Source organism: Phaethon aethereus (genome assembly GCF_964289735.1).
Source record: "Phaethon aethereus genome assembly, chromosome: 19".
NCBI lineage: Eukaryota > Metazoa > Chordata > Aves > Phaethontiformes > Phaethontidae > Phaethon > Phaethon aethereus.
The window spans coordinates 3749285-3769924 of NC_138595.1; the positions used below are offsets into that span (position 1 = coordinate 3749285).

General features: G+C 43.0%; 1 protein-coding gene across 1 annotated transcript; it reads right to left on the bottom strand.

Moving 5' to 3' along the window:
- Positions 1 to 1756: 1756 nt before the first annotated feature.
- Positions 1757 to 15848, bottom strand: DHX40 (DEAH-box helicase 40; the record flags this gene model as incomplete). The annotated part of the gene is made up of 17 exons (XM_082008422.1): positions 1757 to 1999; positions 3827 to 4055; positions 4467 to 4536; positions 5072 to 5166; positions 5487 to 5595; positions 5875 to 5989; positions 8058 to 8215; positions 8907 to 8987; positions 9539 to 9721; positions 10188 to 10274; positions 10710 to 10809; positions 12381 to 12512; positions 13088 to 13154; positions 13359 to 13589; positions 14787 to 14906; positions 15294 to 15439; positions 15710 to 15848. The coding sequence occupies 17 exons, from the start codon at positions 15846 to 15848 to the stop codon at positions 1860 to 1862; spliced, it is 2202 nt and encodes a 733-aa protein (XP_081864548.1). The 3' UTR covers positions 1757 to 1859.
- Positions 15849 to 20640: the final 4792 nt, after the last annotated feature.

A 20640-nucleotide genomic window follows, 5' to 3' on the forward strand; every position in this document is an offset into this window, starting at 1 on the left:
AACTAAAAAGCAATATGTGAGAGCTTTTGCAAAATTCAGACTATAGGTTTAGTCAAGAAACAGTGCTGGCTTCTTAAAAGCAGAGTCTGAGCAACAGCATGAAAGAACAAAACCCTTTTCCAGCTGAACACAGGATAAAGGGCCCAGCAAAAGAGGAATCGTCAACATGCCACTTCCTACAAAGATTGATCACAACCAGCAACTGTTTGATTCACGCATTCCCTTAGGAGATGGAACGGCATTAATCTTGCTACCGTTTCTGTGCTCTGTATGCACAGAAAAGGGGCAGACGGCAGCAATTCTCCTGCAGTTAGGAACTCTGCGACTGAAACTCACAGGGCAGCTGCGGGCATCACTGCTTGCGCCTGCTATCACTGTTGACAACTACAGTGTTGCTCGATTTAAGCCTCTTACAGCCCAGTGAGGCAGCACTCGGCGGCGTACGCTGCAGCCTCTCCAGCTCTGAGACATGAATTACGCCTTCATCCCTAGGTTTGGCAAGTACGCAGACCAGCCTCCACATTTTTCATTTTAATAGGTACAATCACAGACCTGTTACCTTCTTTACGAAGAATATTATCATATTCCGCATAAGAGAATCACAAGGTTTTTGAGACCATATGATGAGCTACAGCCTGTGCAGTATAGAGACGGAATGCTTAACATTTTACACCAAGTGCTAAGGCTTACGTACAACATGGCTCTACTAGTTAACCTGAAATGCAACTGAAGGTGACACACCACTGCACACAACTGAGGCATGAAAAATGACAGTAGGTTCTTCCAGTGGTTTTGGAAATTGTCTTATACAAAGTGCTACTTACTGAAAGCGAAAAATAGCAAAAAAGACAAGCTCCACACTAATGCACTAGAACATTTTAGGATTATTAAGGTGACAGAAGGGGATTACCTCTCTATTGAGAGGGAAACAAACTTGACGATAGCAAAGCATCACAGGTCTTTGCTTTTTATATAGTTGAATCAAGGAAAAAAGCTAGTATTTGTGTATTCTTTCTACACATTTCAAACTCATTCTTCAGACCGAAATGCACACATTTTAAAAATAACAGTCACCAAATTCAGAAAAATAGCCCAATAGGCAGCAGGCCTGCTGACAGACTGCAGGATGTAACCTGGCTGAGCACTGGATTGACACTGGGGTTTTTTTGCCAATTGGAAAACACACAGTGCTAAGTCATTCCTGACAAAAACTATGCATTGTTAGCAAGAATGTGAAAACATTTACAAAATACTTTGCATACAAAGACATCTTCACCCAGAACCATCACTGTACATGGTACAGCACAATACACAGTAGGAACAACACTGTCTGCCCTAGAGAATGCAGGTGGCAAACATCTTTTTTAATTTAGATCCTGATGGTTCCAACATTAAAAGAGCACTTCCTACACATCTTTCTGAGTAGCATATGAGCATGAAGATTGTACAGCCACAATCCTACAAAGTAAAATGGATAAAAAGTGATGGTTCCACTCCTTTAAAAAAAAGCAACACCAATCTTTAAGAAAATTTTATTAATAATGGCACTGAGACCACCGAGACCTTTCCAAGTCAACTAAATGCCACAGAACTGGCACCACAGTAAGTATCATGTCTCCATCCACATTTGAGGCCACCAAGTTGTTGCCTGTGACATGGAGCAACAAAATTCAGCTTGGTAACTTTTCCTTGCTGGATGCAGCAAAGGAAGATTGCGTTTGTATGCCTCAGCACTCTAACTTACCACAAAGCTGGAGCTTTCCTTCATTCCAGTTAGTCATTTTGCATTATGCAAACATACCCAGGACAACTGCACCAAAGTGCCTTTCCTCATAGTGGGAGTTGAGCAGCCACAGCTATCACTCCATTTCTTTCACTGGGCCACTTAAACTCTGTGCTCTTTGCTGCTTTCTCTCAAGATAGCGAGCTCGGGCATCCTGTATTGATTTGTCATCATTCCTTCTCTCCATCTTCTTTGTAGAGTTGTCTGTGACTCCTTCTGGGGGGAGAAGAAAGAGAAAAATATATTCTTCTGTGCTCAAAACCCCCAGCACTACAATTCCTCCTATCTGTAAAATACCCAAAAAACCCCAACAGAATCTCACATGTTTTTCAAATCCTAGTCAGTCATTTGAATTACTTCCAGACAGAACAGACTGTACCACAGCGGGAAAGCAAAAAAAAATAAAAATAATTATGCCTTAACTCCGATGTCAATATTTGCAGCTGGGCTCATCTCATCCCCAAATGTGTGTCTTGCTTTTTCTTGTAAGAGATACTATGCATCTAGTGTTCTGTGCACCCATTTCTTCTCTAGATTACACATCTCAAACTCAGGTTTAGGTAAGAGAGGGACAGCACTGGGAGCAGGGAAAAAAAAAGCTTAGAAAAAACTATCTTTTAAAACTTCCAGAGGTAGGAGGAAGAGGGAGGATAACATACAGGTAAAGGAGTGGGAAAAGTCAATACTCCCGGTCAGACACCATTAGAAATGCATATTCTCCCACTGAGCTGAGATCTTGGGAGTGCTTCACCCAGAATGAAAGAAAAGCAGGAAATATTTTCATTTAAAATTATAATAATAAAAGAAATCATTCAAAGACTCTGAGAGCCCAAATATTGTGTGAATGAAGCAGCTACTGCAGCCTGTTCCTAAGGCTCTGAGGCTGGGCACTGGATTCTTTGATATGAGGAAAGAGCTTTAATCAGTATTCACTCTTGGAATATTTGCAATTCTGTCTTGGAGTCAAATGAGAATTCAGCTCATGCTGCAAACTTTCCTTCCACTGGGTGCTAGTTTAACCTTTGTCAGCTATTCAGCCACCTATTTTTATGAAGATCCCAGAAATACAACATCTGTAAGGTCAATATTAATCTCAAATTAATTTATAATTGCCTGGTGAAGTAAAAAATTAAGGGGGACAAAGAGAACAAACCTCAGCTCCTTTGACTTCAGATAAATAGATGAGAGGCTCCTCTGCATTATCTAATAATGCAATATCCTTTCCAGCAAACTTATAACCAAATCCAATTCCTGTTTTTATCATTTAAAATGGTTGTTTTATAGAATAATGCAGGATGGAAAGACGCTGGTCTGAGCAGAAGAGCCTACAGTTTTTCCATCGTTAAGGAAACTGAAGATAATCTATATTGCCAGTGCCCCTACCGTATATTAAATTAAAGTTTTGGAAAGGTCAGCTCAGGAGTAAAGAGGCCCTTTGAATACTCGGCTGCTTTATGGAACTGGCTGACAGAAGAATTCAAAGAATGTCAAGCAGCCAGATCAGTTAGCAGGCACCAGTTTTAATTAAAACTGAGTATTTAAACATACAGCATTAAATTCATTGTCAGAATGACAAGTTGACCAAAAAGTGATACGTTTTCCTCTGTGTTTGGTGGGCTTTTTGGCTTGTTTTGTTTTGGTTTCCCCCTCCCCTGCTGCCCCCCAGCCCTTAGGACAGTATTATTTTGGGTATCTGTGGCTAGATATCATTCGCAAACTTAAATAATGGTCAGACTCAAAAAGCTTTTATTCGACTCTGGGTTAAAGTTCTGCTCTTGTCAGCTATAGTAAACCAAAAGAAGGGGGGAGCATGGCAAGAATCAGTAAGCAAACTACTACATACACTGCTGAGGCAGGAAAATAAGGATCACAGAGCAACAGCAAGACAAGAAAACAGCTAGAGCTACAAACATCAAATATGTTAAGCACATCAAAATTAACACCTACTAGTCCAGAATGCATTCAGTGACATAACATACACACACGTCCACAACAACCAAGAAAACTACAGACGCCACAGATAGGGACCAGTAATGTGCTTACCATACTGCCTTTTAAGGTCCTCCTTCTGTTTCCACTTGGTTATTTCCTCTTCAGTTACTTCTTCCCGTGCCACACTGCTCAGTTCATATGCATCAATTTGATGCAATCTGGGCAACAAGTCTTTCACCCATTCATAGCGAACGGGACACACTGTCCTGACATAGATTTTGGATGTCACTGTGACATCGTGGAAGATGATCCACTCGAGGCGAGTCTCCTGGTTATATAGCTGAAAAATGAAAATATAATTTCAGAAATGATAAAAATTATTTTTATTTCTGCAGTGCCCTCCCCTGGAATATCTTCCAATGCTTCACATGCAAGAATGAGATCAAGCTGACATTACCCCAAGTTTTCAGACAGGGAAACTGAGGCATAATGACTTGCTTAAAATAGCACAGGAAATCCAAAGAGCTAGAGAGAAAGCTGGGTCTATGTCACACTCATTTCATATGCCAAACATTTACCAAATTTGAAGAAGGGAGGCTCTTCCCCTCCCTCAAAATGAACATTGCAACGGCGCTTCTCCTGGCCATAACTTAGCACAAACCGAAGAGAAGAGGAAGAGTTTACAGGCACCTGCCTCTTATTCCTTTTTATAAATCCTTTGTGACTTTACTAACAGAATTTGGTAACTTACTGTAGATGAAGGGTGGATATAGACTATGCTGCCATGTCCATCCATTGTGCAGAATGTCCTGGCTGCAGATCTGAATGGTTGGGAGGGGAAGAAACAGAATTTGCTGTGATTAGACACAAGCAAATCATCAGCAGCGTAGAAGAATATACTCAAATATATATGCACAGGAAAATCCCTCCAGAATTAAACTGTAAAAAACCCAATGAGGAATGAAATATATCTGTCTAATTTACCACAGTTAACACTGAACATCTAGCAACACAATAATAAACAGGGTTTGGGATTGAAATCTTTGACAAACATGATAATTGGACATTTCCAATCCTTTAGTTTAATATCTGGAACTACTCATCAGCTTCCAAGTTCATTTCACAGACAGAAAAAACTACTATTGCAATGATGTAAGCAGCTTCCCCAGGAGTGTAATGAGAGTCAAAAGCAGGATACCCACCAAGCTTCCAGCCCTCTGCAGAAACACCCCCTTCAGCTGCAATTGCTACTTTTAACAACATACAGCCTTACTATTCTGTTTCAATACGCACCTACACCTTTAAAGAATATGCATAATATCTTTTCCAGTCAATTCTCCAAACTTTATTACTTACCTCCTAGCCACATTGATAAAGTATCCTGCACACAGACATCTTCTCAGGATTTCAGTTCTGGAGCCTTCAAATGTCTCTTTAGGGAAGTCTGGCAGCTACATAAAGAAAAAACAACATGAATCAGGATCTTTGCTAAATAACAAGTGGCTATACCCCCTCCATCCCATGGATTTTAAAGTCTGGGTTTCTTACCCTACAGAAACTATGACGAAAGGAGGAAAACCCTCCTTGCTTGTTACCACCATCATACCTGTTAGTTACACAAGCTACAGCAAAGATGCTCTAATAAATGTTTAAGTGGATTAGTTTCTACTGGAGAAAGAGAGCAGCCATCTGGCAAAGGCTCAGTAGTCCAGTACGTGTCTTAAACATAAACTTACATAACTTGATTATATATAAAAATTCTTTTCTTTACCTGTTTCAGTTTACTGATTATTTCCCGAAGTTGTTTTTCCACACTAAAAGCAGATTTTAAAGCTCTCCAATGGATCCAGTATTTCTGGCACCAAGCTGAAGGCGACTTGCTGAGAACATAAATACTTGTGTTATAAAAAAGCCTTTTGTAAGCTGAAGGCAGAAAGTTGCCTCTATTTTTTGTTATGGTTGTACAAAGAAGGCCACCTACACAAGCAGATACTTTGTTAGTTTAAATAATAAACTTGATAGAAAGATCACAATAAGGAATAAATCCGCAATTAGGTATGAGTACATACATATGCATCTACACGATATATTTATAACTCCCAGCTGCTGACGGTTTTTAAGCAATGCAAAATCACTTATTGTAAGGAATCATTTTATACCTTGCTTTGCACTGTTCAAAAATATTTAAGAGGGTTGCAAAGTCATTGCATCCTCCCACTTGTGAAGAAAGTTCCTGGTGTTGGAGTTCTGCCTCCTTTTGCTTCTGAGGATCACCTGAGGAAGTAAGTTATATCTCACTTCAACAAAGTAATTTTTATTTATCACTCCTATTTAATTTTCTATTAGTATCTCTCCGAAGTGTGTTTGACAGTCTTGGCTCTTTACCCGTGTTATTTTTAGATTTGTCTCTCCTCCACAGCTGCACTTACAGTCCTTCCCTCTTCCACTACTGCTGAACAAGAATACGTAGATGCTATTAAATCTGTGATTAATCTCATCAGTCAGCACTAGAGAGGAAGATTTCTGGTCTCTTAGAAAGACAGGTTCTACGTATTGCTCTCTCACAATCAATTCCTACGTTATTACTCTCTCACAAACAAGTTGGATGCCGACATGGAACAGCACCCTTAAACAAACAGCTCACAGGGCTCAAGTAAAAGTTTTGCTCTGGGAGAAAAAAACAAGAATGTTGAAACTACCCCGTTATAGCACCATCTAATCTATTTAGCTCAGCTTTTGTCCTACTACTCAAATGCATAGTAATGGGGGTCTTAAAGAAGAGTGTAGAAAAAATGTGATCTGTGAGTTTAGTGGGAATTCGCCTTCACTAAATGCTAGGAATGTACTAGACAAAAGCAACATTTCCAAAGCGTTATTTCAAGTTTTAAATACACAAAGAATTTCTTCCCCAGCACAACCTATTCTCTTAGTAGAGAGGGATATGGCTGCAAAGGCCAATGCACTGCATTGCTGCCGTACTGCAGACGATTTCAGAAGTTTGTGGGTATTAAAAGTAACTCCGATGAAGTAAGGAGGCCTGTTCATGCACATATTGCACATGAGCAAGTGCCTTCACGATGGGAGTCTGTGTTTATGTCCTAATGTACGGGGTTGATGGAGAGTAACGAACATGTGTGCATTAGCTAGCTGAACAGATAACAAGGGCATATTGCCAGACGGAGGATGGGAAAGCAAAAGCACATTTGTAGGAATGGGAAATACCTAGAGCAGAATGCAGGCTATCAATGCTGCCAGCAGTGTCTTTAGCTGTTGCACTAACGGGCACGGTTAATAGACTACAGAGATAACTGGACAAGAGCCAATGAGTGACTAGAAAGTACAAAGGTCTCCCACAAAGATTGTGCTACATATAAAGACTACATGTAGCACAGTTGGGGGGTGAGGCGGGCAGACTGGAGGGGAAAGGCGATAGGAAGGAGGACGTGGGAGACTGAGTTTAGCACTAGTGAGAGGTGCCAGCTTGGAACCACAGCAAAATTAAATTTTCCATTTAGAAAAATACTGGAAATGGAAGGAAGCAACATGTTGATCTTCTCACAGTAATTTAAAAGGTCTGCTTGGTTAAGCAGAGTTATTGAACAGAAAAGCCAATCCAGAAGCAACCCCATTCCTTAAAAACAAATTAATCAGTCCTTGTTGTCTATACTTAGGCCAACAGCAAAGAACAACAGCAAAACATCTGCTGTCGCGTGCTTTGGTTTTTTGGTGGGTTTTCCCCCTTATGACCTCTCAGCAATCCACTCGCTTACCCTTATGTTGCTTTACAGCTCACAGCCTTGGGACAAATGCAACCCAATTCCATGTTATTCTGAAGTCTTTGCAACAGCTGTTGTCCAGTTCCTAGCGCGCAATGTGCCCTGACTCCAAGACCACAGAAAGATGTAAAAGCATATGGGCAAAGTGCCACTGTAGAGTTGTCCTAATCTTAACATTCTTCCCTACAGATCTGCTACGATGCAGTCTGTGAGACAAGCCATTGCACTTGAGGAATCTTCCTCACTCTGTGACATAAAGGTTATTTAAAGCTTTAGTTTAAGGTAACCACTTATGTCTCACATCAGTGTTGGGCCCAACTAAGGAGACCAGCTTGCTCCCCAGCAGGAATATCCTTACTCTCAAGGCTTGTGCTAACCTTGAGATACACCTGTAAGATACTGTGGCTGCACAATTAGTGTAGAAAATTACTGAGAGCAACAAACCCCACAGAGGGAAGCTGTAGAAAAGCTCTCCAGGTAAAGCAGTGTGTGCTGCCTAACCACTGCCTGAGATGTCCAGAATTCCCCACACCCCCAAGGCTGCTTTGGGATAAGGGTCTTCCTACCTGGACGAATGAAGACATTTTCCACAGACAACATGGCTGCTATGGGAAGCAACAGATCTTCACAGCCAAGAGAAGCAGCTTTTATGACAGCACAGGTCAAGTTGGGAGGGAGGGGAAACTGCACCAGGAATTCACCCAGTCTTGTCACATGGCCTCTCCTTATCACAGAAAAAAGATCCAAATACCAGATTCAACAAAGCTATGTTTAAATGTAAATCGGAACACACACACACAACGCCAGCCACCATATACTGACAAAGACCATGAAAGCAGCATTTTCCTCTGGACTGTTCTAACACTGCAGTCTCTGTGTGCCCAAATGTGCTGGAGACATGCAGCAAGTGTCAACAGCAGAAGAATGTTTCACCTTTCTCAAGTTTGCTTATGCCTGCTTCATGGCAGGCAAAGATAGCTTCTTAAATGTTTCAGATGCTTAAGATTTTTTTTTTTTCCTCCCAAGAAGAATTCCTGGAAGCTTAGGATAAGATCTCGCTTCCTGTCTTGAGTTCTTGGATGGGCCTCACAGCTAGTGCCTAAGCAGCTTCGTCACAACAGTCTGGGATCTGCTATCAGCAACTACAGCACAGAGTTGAGGTAATTTGTCTGAGGTCACTCAGGAACTCCAGGACAATGTGGAGAAACTAGTCTGTATCTCTCAAGTCCTAAGCCATGCTGTAACCCTAATTTTACATAGGGTATATAAAAACCCCATAATTAACTTCCTGGTCTAATGAGGAAATGTATTCTATTGCTGGGGGAAGTTCTTTAGTCCACATGAACAACTCACTAACAACAGTTAAACCATTAGGTTTTAAATTCTTGTAATGAATACACTTCTTTATTTTTTACCTGTCAATAGCATCACACTGGTAGAGTTGCTTGAGAGCTTCTAAAATATGCCTTTCTTCAGGGCGGTCCAAATAGGGAAACCTATAATAAAAAAGGAAGTTAAAAATCTCACTGTTCAGACGCAGTATGGCTTTGTTAGTTCTCATTTTTATTAAAATACTTTTGTAACCTTCCAATACAGATTTCTGACCAAAAAGCACATAAGCATCTTCAGTATATGAGTGTGTTACTACACATACAGCCTCATGATGAAGAATTACAATGACAGATCCCAGCATGGCACATACAAAGGTGAACTGTATTTTCTGCACATGTACGGTCCAAAAAATTGAACAACTACACAGAGAGGACACTTTTGGGATATAAACATCAGTTCTTTAAAGGAACACTATTAGCTATTTAATTTTGGAGATAAGGAGTTAGTTTTGGCCAAACCTCAAACTGAACTTGAGCTCAAGATCCAATCTGGCATTAAAGACCCAGGAGAACAGCAGAAAAGCTGATTGTGTTGAAGTGTCACAGTTGGCCAGGGACTTAATCCTGTCTCCTGCCAACAGGCTGTTGGTGCCTGTGCTGCCTTGCTGCTGAGACTCAGGAAGAAAATGATAATCCCTCCGCTCCATGGAGGTTACCTTATGACATCATGCACAGAAAGGCACTTCAAGGTCAGGATCACAGACGTCAGACTGCTTCTCTTGATCTCTGGGACGGTGTGATCAGGCATGCATTGCTCCCAGAATTCTTCGCTGTATAGCCGATAGCTTTTTCCAGATGATGTCCTGCCAGCTCGGCCAGCTCGTTGCCTTGCTTCACTCCTGCCAAAACAGGAGGACAGGGAAAAAAAGTCCAAATTCTTGATCCCTTCTGTTATTATCCAAAAGGCACACTGTAATTAAGATAAATAATAGCAACTTCTATGCTTGTAGATGGAAGATATATTATACTGTGCAGCAACTGAGAAATCCAGCTGTACAAGAGCTAGCAGAATAAAGATGCATTTCTGTGCAAGGGAAGATTTTTTTAAACTTCTCTGAATCAGGCTGTTGTATTCAGTAAACACAAGATGACATGTGAGCCACTGTTCAGACTACAGACAATGCATTGTCAGTTCCTGCTTGATGTCTGTAGCTTATAGAAAACTATGTGTCCTGAACCACTTTATTTAGCAGCAAACAAAACACCTTTAAATTACAGAGCCTCAAAGACACACACTCCATCCTCCTTTTTTTTTTTTTTTTTAACTCCCAGAAACACCAATAAAATGACCTTTTTAAAACTTACTTTGAAATGGGAACCACCTCCAGTATGTCCAAGCCAACTCGGGGGTTATGATTCAACTGCTTCACAAATCCACTATCTACTACGTATCTGAAAAAGATTCACACTCTGTCAGAGAAGAAAACAACAGAGGTCTCAGCAGACAGACAGGTAACTGCCACACGCATATGATCAGAGCAAGAACACATCTGCCCTACAATGGCTGCAAACAGGTAGCTGTGCTTTGCTGGTCAGCTGCAGCCTTGCAACGGTTCAGCCTACATGATTTTACAGAGAATACCTCCCAGCACCCAAGGAGATTAATGGAACGGAGATTTGATTTCAAATTAGGCTCCAAATATTAGTTATATAGTCTTACAGATAATAGTATCAAGGGATTTTTTTATCTATTACACACACAAAAAAAGGCAACGGGTAATTATTGGGCAGGTATAGTAGCAGAAGCTGACACCTTTTTCCATATCTAGTAGAACTTTCTGAATTATTCCCTGTGTTACAGCTTTCACGAAGGATAGGAAACAATACCTGACTCCTTCAATCGTCAGAGATGTTGCAGCGATGTTTGTGGATACCACACATTTTCTAATGCCCGTGGGAGCTGGCAAAAATATGCTTTTCTGTTGATCTAAAATGACAGGTAGTCACAGTCAAACAATTTGTTATGGTACAATGCTCTGATTTCAAACCACATCTCTCTAGCACTGCGCAAACTTACTCAAATGCTTAGTGAAAGTCATTCAAATGAAGTTAGAAAGTGAACCACATAACATTCTAAAATACAGATTCGGTATTATTTTAGCATATGTCAGAAATCAGAGAGTAACTTCATTATTGCTTGCATATGCAAAAAAGTTTTGAGATCAAGAAAGGTCAACTGTCCTAGATGTTTTCTAACCTAGAGCTAGGAAAAACAAACAGGATGTCTGGTCTTAACAGAATCTTCATGAAGAATTTGAAGGGTTTTAACAACCAGAGCAAGTGAAGGTGAATATGAAACAATTCAGTTAATCCCATGTTTCCAGCAAATCTTCTTTTAACACGTAACAAAGCAGCATATGCAATTTCCATTAATTCACTGGGCTTTCCAAGGAACAAAAAAGGGGGGTGAAAATTCAACTCTTCCCGGAAATTTTTTCTCTTAAGTTATTATACTTGAAAAATATTAAAATGTGGCACTTCAGGACATGGTTTAGGGGACATGGTGGTTTTGGATTAATGGTTGGACTTGATGATCTTAAAGGTCCTTTCCAACCTAGTGATTCTGTGATTCTGTGATTCTGTGAAAATCTCTTTTAGGAGAATTCTCTCTTGTGTATTTAAAAATATTCAAATACAATGGCCTCTGAGAAACTACCACCAAAAAAGAAAAAAACATTTAAAAAAAAAAAAAAATCACTCTCAATCGGGAATCCAACACCCATCACAGAGTAAGGAAGAAGCTATACCTTTCTTTCATGCAACCTTTCATTTTGCTCTGTCAAGAAGGTAAAAATTTTGCTCCCTCTCTGCAGATCATTACCAGATCTTTCCTCTCAGCAGCACTTCCACATGGAAATTGCTGACCTGCTCTTCTGAACACTTACTTATTCAGCCTCTTTGCATTCTACATACCACACCCACACATTTAAACATTGCACTCAAGTTCAACTGAAAATACAGTGTCTGTGTTCAGTAAAGGTCAAAGGGCTTTTGTTTTTAACTCTTCGAAACTAACCATGGTATTGCTGCCAAGTAAAACAGACTGACTCATTCTGATAACCTGTACTTCTCTATATTGTGTAACACGGTACCACTTCTATCTTCCCTTACAGAGCTTCTCTCATCACCAAAAAACCTATTGGCAATATCTTTCCCATATAAAATAAAACGTGAGGGCCTAAATAAGACATCTGAACTTTCAGTTGCACGATAACCCCTTCCTAAGCTGGAGACCTTCATGTCCTGTAAAGTCATTTCCAGTGGATATGAATTCTAACTGGAGACTTCTGTGCAAGTACAGAGAAGGCTGAAGTCTGCTTGGTTTATGAACACCACAAAACCCCCAACAGAATAGTGCTACAGTATTGCAACAAATGGGATAATGAATGCCCTTTTTTCCAATCACAATAGAAATATTTGATTAGGATACTGTTTATAATAACTCTTGCAGTTAACATTTCTGGGAATTAAGTTCCATATGACATTATATGCTCTTACCTGTTGACATCGACCCATACAATGGTAAGATAAGCAGACCTTCAACAGACCGATCATGTACTTCATACCGGTAATCAATACATTCTGCTTTCTTGAAAAGTAAGTCACAAGCTCTTTCTATCTCAATTTGACCTAAAAAAACATGCAAGAACATTTAAGCGACCTACTTAGCTACAAGTCTGCCCTTCCTAGTTTGCAACATCTTTAAACAAGACTGTTTTGCCAATATTAGAGTCATCAACACCATTACAAGGAGAAAGTCATATTTATGAGAATTAGTTTAGGAGGTGACATCCAGTCTTTCCACAGTGCCTCTCACCAAGGCTCTTCTTTAAAAGATGACTGCAGAAATACCTGGCCCATACACTGAAGTAGGGTTTTGCAGCTAAAGAAACTCTTCCTTCCTGAATTAACAGCAAAATAAACACATAGACAATACAAACAGAGTAGGTCCGGCACAGGAAGAAAAAAGCACATGCAAATTTCTAAGTTAATGTTTTTCTTATCTGATCTCATGGCCATGGATATACCTAAACATGCTCTGAAAACTATCACTTCACACGACTATGTGCATCTACCTGCAACTTTCCCTTCTCTCCTTACAGCTCTGGGACAAACTAGACAGTCATTGGAAGGATGTACTGTTTTGCTGGCAATGCCATGCTTCACCTGGAATAACTATCAGTTGTTGAAAGAAAAATTCACACCTGTCAGGAAAACCAAGATGTCGCCTTCTGGTTCATTTAAGTGGATATCCAATGTCACTTTTACAGCCTGAAACAAACAACAAAAAGCCAGTAACAGCTGGAATCTCACTTACTCTTTCTAAAACTCATACTACTAAATAATTCTTCCCTATATCCTGCAAAGATGCTAGGAACACAGCAACACAGCAGCTAATTCTTGTGGTCTTTCACAGATGATAATCATACCAAGAACAGAGAACACAATGCAGAAACAAAGTAAAACAGGCCAGACCTCTGTAACATATGCAGAGCTGCCTATGTCCCTTGGGCTGAGCAGGTTGCAGAATATCTCCTTGACAGGATAACTTCTTCCTGGAATATGCAGCACTGAACAGTGTCCAAAGAACTCCGAGAGCTTGTCTACCTCCAGGGTGGCTGACATCACCACCACTTTCATGGCTGTCTTCCTGTTTGGTGGTACCTTCTGTAGAAATAGTTTCTTCAGCAAACCAAATAAAATATCCTAAGAGAAAAACACAAGCAATTTATATTAGCACCCCAGTTTTCTTACAAGTGCCTTTCTTGCAACTTGGGAGGGACTGATTTTATCCCACTGATATAGCAAAGATAAAAAGTGACATCTTCAGGGCCTAAGCACTCAGAAGAATACATACAATTACTCTGGTTGTCTTGTAAGCACACTAATTGGTTTCTAGAATTTAATTAATTTTTTATCAGCTCTTCTCACGGCCTATAAACAGAATCAGTGTAACTTAAAATCCTTTGGTTTTCATTTTTATACTCACGGTCAAGCCATTTGCAAGCAGTTACCTCAGACCCATTTTAACCTTTGTGCAGCATACATTACCTGACTGAGTGTGCACCCTCCTTTGTTGTACTATTTATTGTTATGATTTCAGCAAATTTATTTTATTCTGCATTGCTCTGGATTAAAAATACGCTCCTTTTAGTTAGACATAGGCGATGGACCAGTAACTTCTTACATCACCCTAGCTCAATTACTCACGATACCCTCAGATGCTTGAGAGCAGAACTGGGATTCAGAAAACATTTTCCCTTTTCCCCAGCCGGACTGGTAGACTGTTTGCTGGACTGGTAGGTTGTTTGGCACACAACACAATCTCTTGAGCACTGTGTCACTTGAGTCTCACTTTGCTTGCCACAGAAGGGTCAGAGTGACATTTGATAGCTTTTGGTTCTTAGGTCAGTCTAGATATTTCCATGATCGTATCCAAAAGTCATAATCTCTTTGCACAGCCATATACACACCCTATGAAACATCAGGCCTTAGAGTGAGAGAGATGTTTCAGAGTTTTGATTGTTTCTGTGTGTTTTTTTCAAATTAGTATTCTAGAAAGTTTGTGTCCATTGTGCTGGCTTCAAACTCCTGGAAATATTGAGAAAGCATCCAATAGCCAGCCAAGTTTTAACTGCTTTCAAACGCAACAACAGCTACAGCAATCAACAACAGCTACAGCAATTCCAACAGGATTACAGGCCGCATCTTATTTTCAGGTTATGCAGCATGTAATAAACAAAGCAGCAATTCTATGGTCTTACGACAGCAAAAGAATAAAGCACATCCATGGAAAGTCAGCCAAAATTCTTGGGGATTGTGCAGAAGTAGAAGAAAGGTATAAGTAGACCTCGGGGAAGGAGAAATAGTGACCCCAAAGGACAGGTATAAGGCAACACTCACAGTGCTGAGGCTCCGCTCATGGGCTTCATCCAAAATGATGATACTGTACTTGCTGAGAAGGGGGTCTGCCAATATTTGCCTCAATAAGCAGCCATCAGTCATATACTTGACGGCAGTATCCTGAAAGGTTTAATTAGACATTCAGCTGTTATCCTTGATTTTTACTTCGAAGTGAAGTAAACACTTCTACATATTTGTCCAGAACACACACTGGGATTGCATCACAGGTGCTTACACACCGCATCACAGGTGCTTGGCAATGTTTCACTTCTAAGCTGTTCAGAAAACTTGATTGAATGTGTTACATGATACATACAACTGCACCACAGCTGGGACAGATGTCTTCTCAAGGCTCCAAGACCTGCTGCATGCAAAGCCCCCGGAGAGGCAACAGGGCTGTGCCGCTCCATGGCGAGGCCCACAAACAAAAAACTGAGCCGTAGCCCACTGACCCTACCACACCCTGCCATGACAGCACCTGCAGGAACACAGCCCTCAGAGCCCTACCTCGGTGGCACAGTCATCGAAGCGGACCTGGTACCCGACGACACTCCCCAGCGAACAGCCCATCTCCTCGGCCACCCGCTGCGCCACCGAGATGGTGGCAACGCGCCGGGGCTGAGTGATGCCAATGGCCCCGTGCTTGGCCAGGCCTACGGGAGACAGGGAAAAACAGGGACGCTGAGTTGTGCTACGGAGTCAGTTTATACACAAGTACCTACATAATAAACTAAAAAATTATGACCATATGTATGAGAGGTTTAATCAAGCCACGTCCGCCTGCGACACGCACAGCACAGCCTGAAGCTGCGTCCCCCCGAGAGGACAGGCGGATTTCTCTGTGCTGATGTCCCGGGTTTCGGGGCCGAGGCCGCAGACCGGAGGGGGCTCTCAAGGGCTCCCCCTCCCTCCCCGGCCGTTACCTGCCTCGAAGAGGTACTTGGGCAGCTGCGTGCTTTTGCCGCTGCCCGTCTCGCCGGTGACGATGAGGAAGGGCCGCTCCCTCACGGCCTCCACCAGGGCCCGGCGGTAGCGGCGGATGGGCAAGGCGGCGGTCTCCATGGCGCTGAGGAGGCCGCGGCCGACGGGTGCCGCCCCGGGGGACCCCCGCGGCCGCCCCGCCAGGCGCAGTACGCACGCAGACACACCCCCCCCCCCTCACATGACCCCACCCGGAAGCGGCGCCAACGCGCGCGCTGATGACATCCGCTGTTTACGCACGCCTAACGGCAAGGCGCGAGCCTCTAAGCCCCGCCTCCTCTTTAAGCCACGCCCCGTGAAGTCCCGCCCCTCCGCGCAGGCCCCGCCCCGCGCTCACCTCATCAGCCCTCTGACCCGGCCAGCAGCTGCTCTCCCGAATAGCCAAAACCGTTATTTTTTTTCCCCCAAATCTGCTGCAGTTTTTCACAGCGACACTTGCTCTATCCCGAGGGACGTTGCCAGCGCAGGGAAACCCAGCGGCGCCTCCGCTGCGCCGCCCGGGGCTCCCTCTGGCCGACCCGGGCCCAGCGCCTCAGCCCCTCCGGGTCTGGCGCGGGTGAACTGCGGCGTAAAATCAAACCGCTGGTGAGTGACGTAACCAGCGGGTCTCTCTCAACAGGTAAAAATAGCCCCTCACCGTCGGCACGGCGTGTGGAAGAGCCGGGATGGGGCTCCATAAAATCCGAGGTCTCTGTGATTGACCACGCCGAGGACGCTCCCACGAGGCGCGAGGCCTGGGCAAGCCCCAGCTTTCTGGTACCGCCTGTGAATTCACGTAAGACCTGAAGGTGGCGAGCGATGTACGCTCAGCGTGAAGCCCGCCGGCAGCCCAGCTTCCCAGCTCGTGCCTAGCGGCTGCCGCTAAATCCCCGCTTCTGTTAAAGCACAATTTTGCACCGTGTTTTGTCTGTACGTCATGTTTGTTTCCCTTACAAGTCCCGTGTATGTTAATGTTTCACCCTCCATTGGGCTGTATCGGTGACAAGAATCACACAGTAAATTTGTCATCGTACCAGGGCCGAATTTAGGCCACCTTCTGACTCCGATTACCACCAATCGCCTCAATTTCTCCCTCTGACACAATGGGAGGAATATTTACCTTCTGGCTCAGGCATCACGGTGAGGCCTGAGCCGGGAACGCTTGCAACTCACTCCGAAGCTTGGAAAATGTTACATCAGTCCCCAGTGTTGCCAACTTCAGATATGTCTAACCTATAAATATTTGTTCAGTCTTTCTGCAAACTGGCATTGTAAAATCAGGGCAGATGATAAGCTGTTTTTCTGCCCTTCCTTACTAATGTAGCCAGAGAGAAGAGAACATCGCAGTTAACTCTTTCATTACAGTACCACATCTATGAGAGAGGCCTGGTATTATGTCTCTGGGTTTTTTGCTTTGAGCTGTTTGCAACAATCTGACAGAAAAAAGACAGGCAAATCCTTTTTTCAAAGCTACACAAACTGTCCATCAGCTACTGAAAAAACTATTCACATATTGGTCTTTTTTGCAATGTGCAGATTCCTACTTTGAATAATACTGTTATTCAATTATATTATACATACAAGATGTATATACATTAAGGTGTATAAATCTTCCATTTCTGTCTGAGGATCTCCTGTAGCAATTACCTAAAATACCTCTAAAGCTCCTCTATAAGCATGAAAAGCATGTCAGTCTGGCAGTAAGGTTACTATAACCTATCTATAGCTCTGTTCCCTTAGGTACATAATGGAACGTGCCAATATGCTGTATGTTGTTACATCCCTTTATGAATATGTACCATGTTTATTGCCTCGCAATGTACTAATGACGTGTTGCCACTAGTAACTCACACAGTTAATGGTGATCATATACACTGCTTTATTATTTCTTACTGGAAACTTCAAACACACCCTCATTACACTTTTTGGTATACATTTACTAATAATTATTTAATGGTTTTCATAGATACATATGTATGCATGAATGCATGCACACTTGCACATTCTGCTTGATTTTATTTAAATCACATGCTGCTTTTGGCAGACACAGGGGTAGGTAAGGTTTTTCAATTTTCTTTTTTTGTCCTCCTAGCCTGGGAATAGCAGATTTGGTTTTAATCAACCTCTTTGCAGTCTTGAACTTTGTCCTTCTGGAATACAGTGCCGTTCATTTAAGGATTTCCCTCTGTCTAATAAACATTAATGAATCGCACTCCACAATTCCCTTGTGATCTTATCTCAGTTTCACAGATGGGGAAAACAGAAACAAATTGAGGGGTCTGCACACACCACAAATCAAAGGCAGAGCTGGGGGAAGAGCCCAGTAATCCTAGCACAATTCCCTGCTCCAATAACTCTGTAAAAATGTGTTTCTACCCATGCAACTGTTCTGTCAGTAACTGCCTCGCACAGGGCAGCATGGTTACTTTCAGGCTAGCCAGGAAGGCTGAAACTGCTCTTTTTCCAAGGTTTAACTTTACCCATAACTGCAAATTCTGCGAGGGGATAGAGGGCTGAAGCTGCCAGCTTCCTGTGCTGAATTATTCCTGAGGATGTCTTTTTTCCCTTCTGCGCAGAGGGTATCTTTTCCTTTCTGATGAGGAGAGATGTAGCAGGATATGGGGAATATTCCAGTCCCTACCTGTACACCACAGGTTTTCTCCATTCTTTCTTCCCAGAGGAGAGGCCTGACTTCCTTGGGGAATTTTCTTGTCCTTGCTCTGGACAAACTGGTCTGTTCCATGACGAACACGGCATCCCTTGGTGCCTGTGAAGAAAACCACATCTATTAATTACATTGAGCAAGTAAAGACAGATAATTGCCTTGTGCCTGGAATCTCTAAATAGGGCCACTTTCTAGAAGAAAGATCCCCACGCTGTCATTTCAGTACAGACAAACAGAATAAACCGATGTTCCCTATGAGCTGCCCTCCTGTCAGATAACCAGCAGTTTTTCTGACAGCCAGGATTTTTGTGGCACTGTCTGCGAGTCATTATTGAAAAAGCGTTAAGAGGACGAGCGCTGCAGAAAGAAGGTGTTAGACACTGAAAAAAACAAAACCCCCTTTACACCCCCATCTGCTATCTTATAGTGCCTTGCTACAAAACATTTACAAATTGACAAGCTTTAGTTAAATTTTGCTCCGCTTGTTGAAAACTGCTTCTTTTTGAAGACAGAATCAGATGCCTTAGCCTTTCTCCTGCATAATGAATATATTTTATTTGTGTTTAGCTCTGTGGAAAACAACAATTTCTGCAGTTCAGCCTTCTGCCAGGCTAGATAGCCAGGTTACTCATAACTGTGTTCACGGGTAAAAAAGGCTGCAGGAAACACAGCGCTGGCAGCGATCTGCACTTCTGCTGGTTAGCTTGTTTTGTTCAGCAGGTGACAAGGGGCAGCGTTTGGCCAGACCTGGGCTAGGAATTGCTCTGCCAGAATGAAATACCGGTATTTCTGTGCTGGGAAGGGATTTGCAGTGTCAATCTACCCTGAGAGCCCCTCTCGGCTGCGATCTTGCGTGTGACGCAGCCCCTGTGAAAGCTCCTCAGCCAGATCACGTAGCTGCTGCCGGCACGAAGGATGAGATAACCGCTACAGCAACCGCGCATCTGCTTGCTGTCGGCCAGGCAGCCCCGGCGCAGCTTGCGCTGACGCCTGTACCTGCTTGCTGAGCCCGCCAGCTCGAGGGTGCCGTGGCTTCGGCTGCACGTGGCCACAGCCCCAGCCCGACCCGCAGCGAGTCGCAGTTACAGATTCCGATCTCTCTGCCCCGGCTCTGCAAGCGACTCCACACAAACCCAATTGTATTCAGCAGGAGAGACCTGGCGTACTCACTGCAAGCCTGAGCTGTTACTCTTAAAAGTCTGTTTTCTTTTGTCTTTAAAGTTGGTCTATGGCAGGCTAGCGATCGGTTTTGTTAATTTACCACCCTCACACATACGCCTGCGTCGCCCTTGTTAAATTTAACTACAGTGTCAGACCTGCAGCTGTTTCCGAGGCCACACACATGAATGTTTGCTGCTCCTGCCAGGTGCAAGTGTGAATAAAAAGGTCGCGGGCTGGGGGGAGGATTAGGCTTTGGCTCAGCTGTTTGCATTCTCACACAGAGCACAGTCTGGCCATCCGTCCGTCTGTCAGCCCGCACACACGAACCAGACAGGTGAGGGGCTGAATATTGGAAACTGTTCGGTGACGCTCGTGCAAAGCCAGTACCAAAGACGTGCGCTCTCTGTGGTTTAAAAAAAGCTTTTACAGCAATCCTCCGAGCAGCCCTGGCATCAGTGAAATTAGCCGTACGAAAACATAAATGCGGAATGGCATGGGAACAGTCTCCCCGGAGACTGGCGTAGGGTAGACCGAAGAGTACCTAACTCTTTAAATGGTGCCGGAGATGTTCATGTTAATTTGGAACGTTTTCTTCCCACGCTCACCTAAGATGATGAAGGCAGGCAGGTACCTATGGGCAGCTAGCACGTACACTGACTACTGAGAGCAGTCAGGGCAAAACAACCCACCAGGCAGGGACCAGATCCATCTCCCTGGATCTCCACCTGAAGTGTTCCACTAATTCAAGGCTTTTTGTGCCCGCAGTAATGAAAGCTGATGGCTATTTTAAGACCTTCTCACGCTTGCACTTCTGTTACAACCCATGGGAGGCTTCTAATCTATTTCTGTGTATTAGACATCATTTCTCTCTTGACTTCCTTATCAAATGTGCAAAATAATCAATAACTCAGTCTCTGCACTCCCATTAGAGGGCACCGTGTCTGTGATTTAAATATATTTCTATGACTGTAAAATAAGCAGATATCCTAAACTATCCTGGAATTGTCCTCTTGTATGGGACAGCACCTCCTACCACCCAAAGTAGTTTTCTTTCCCCAACTGTTAAAT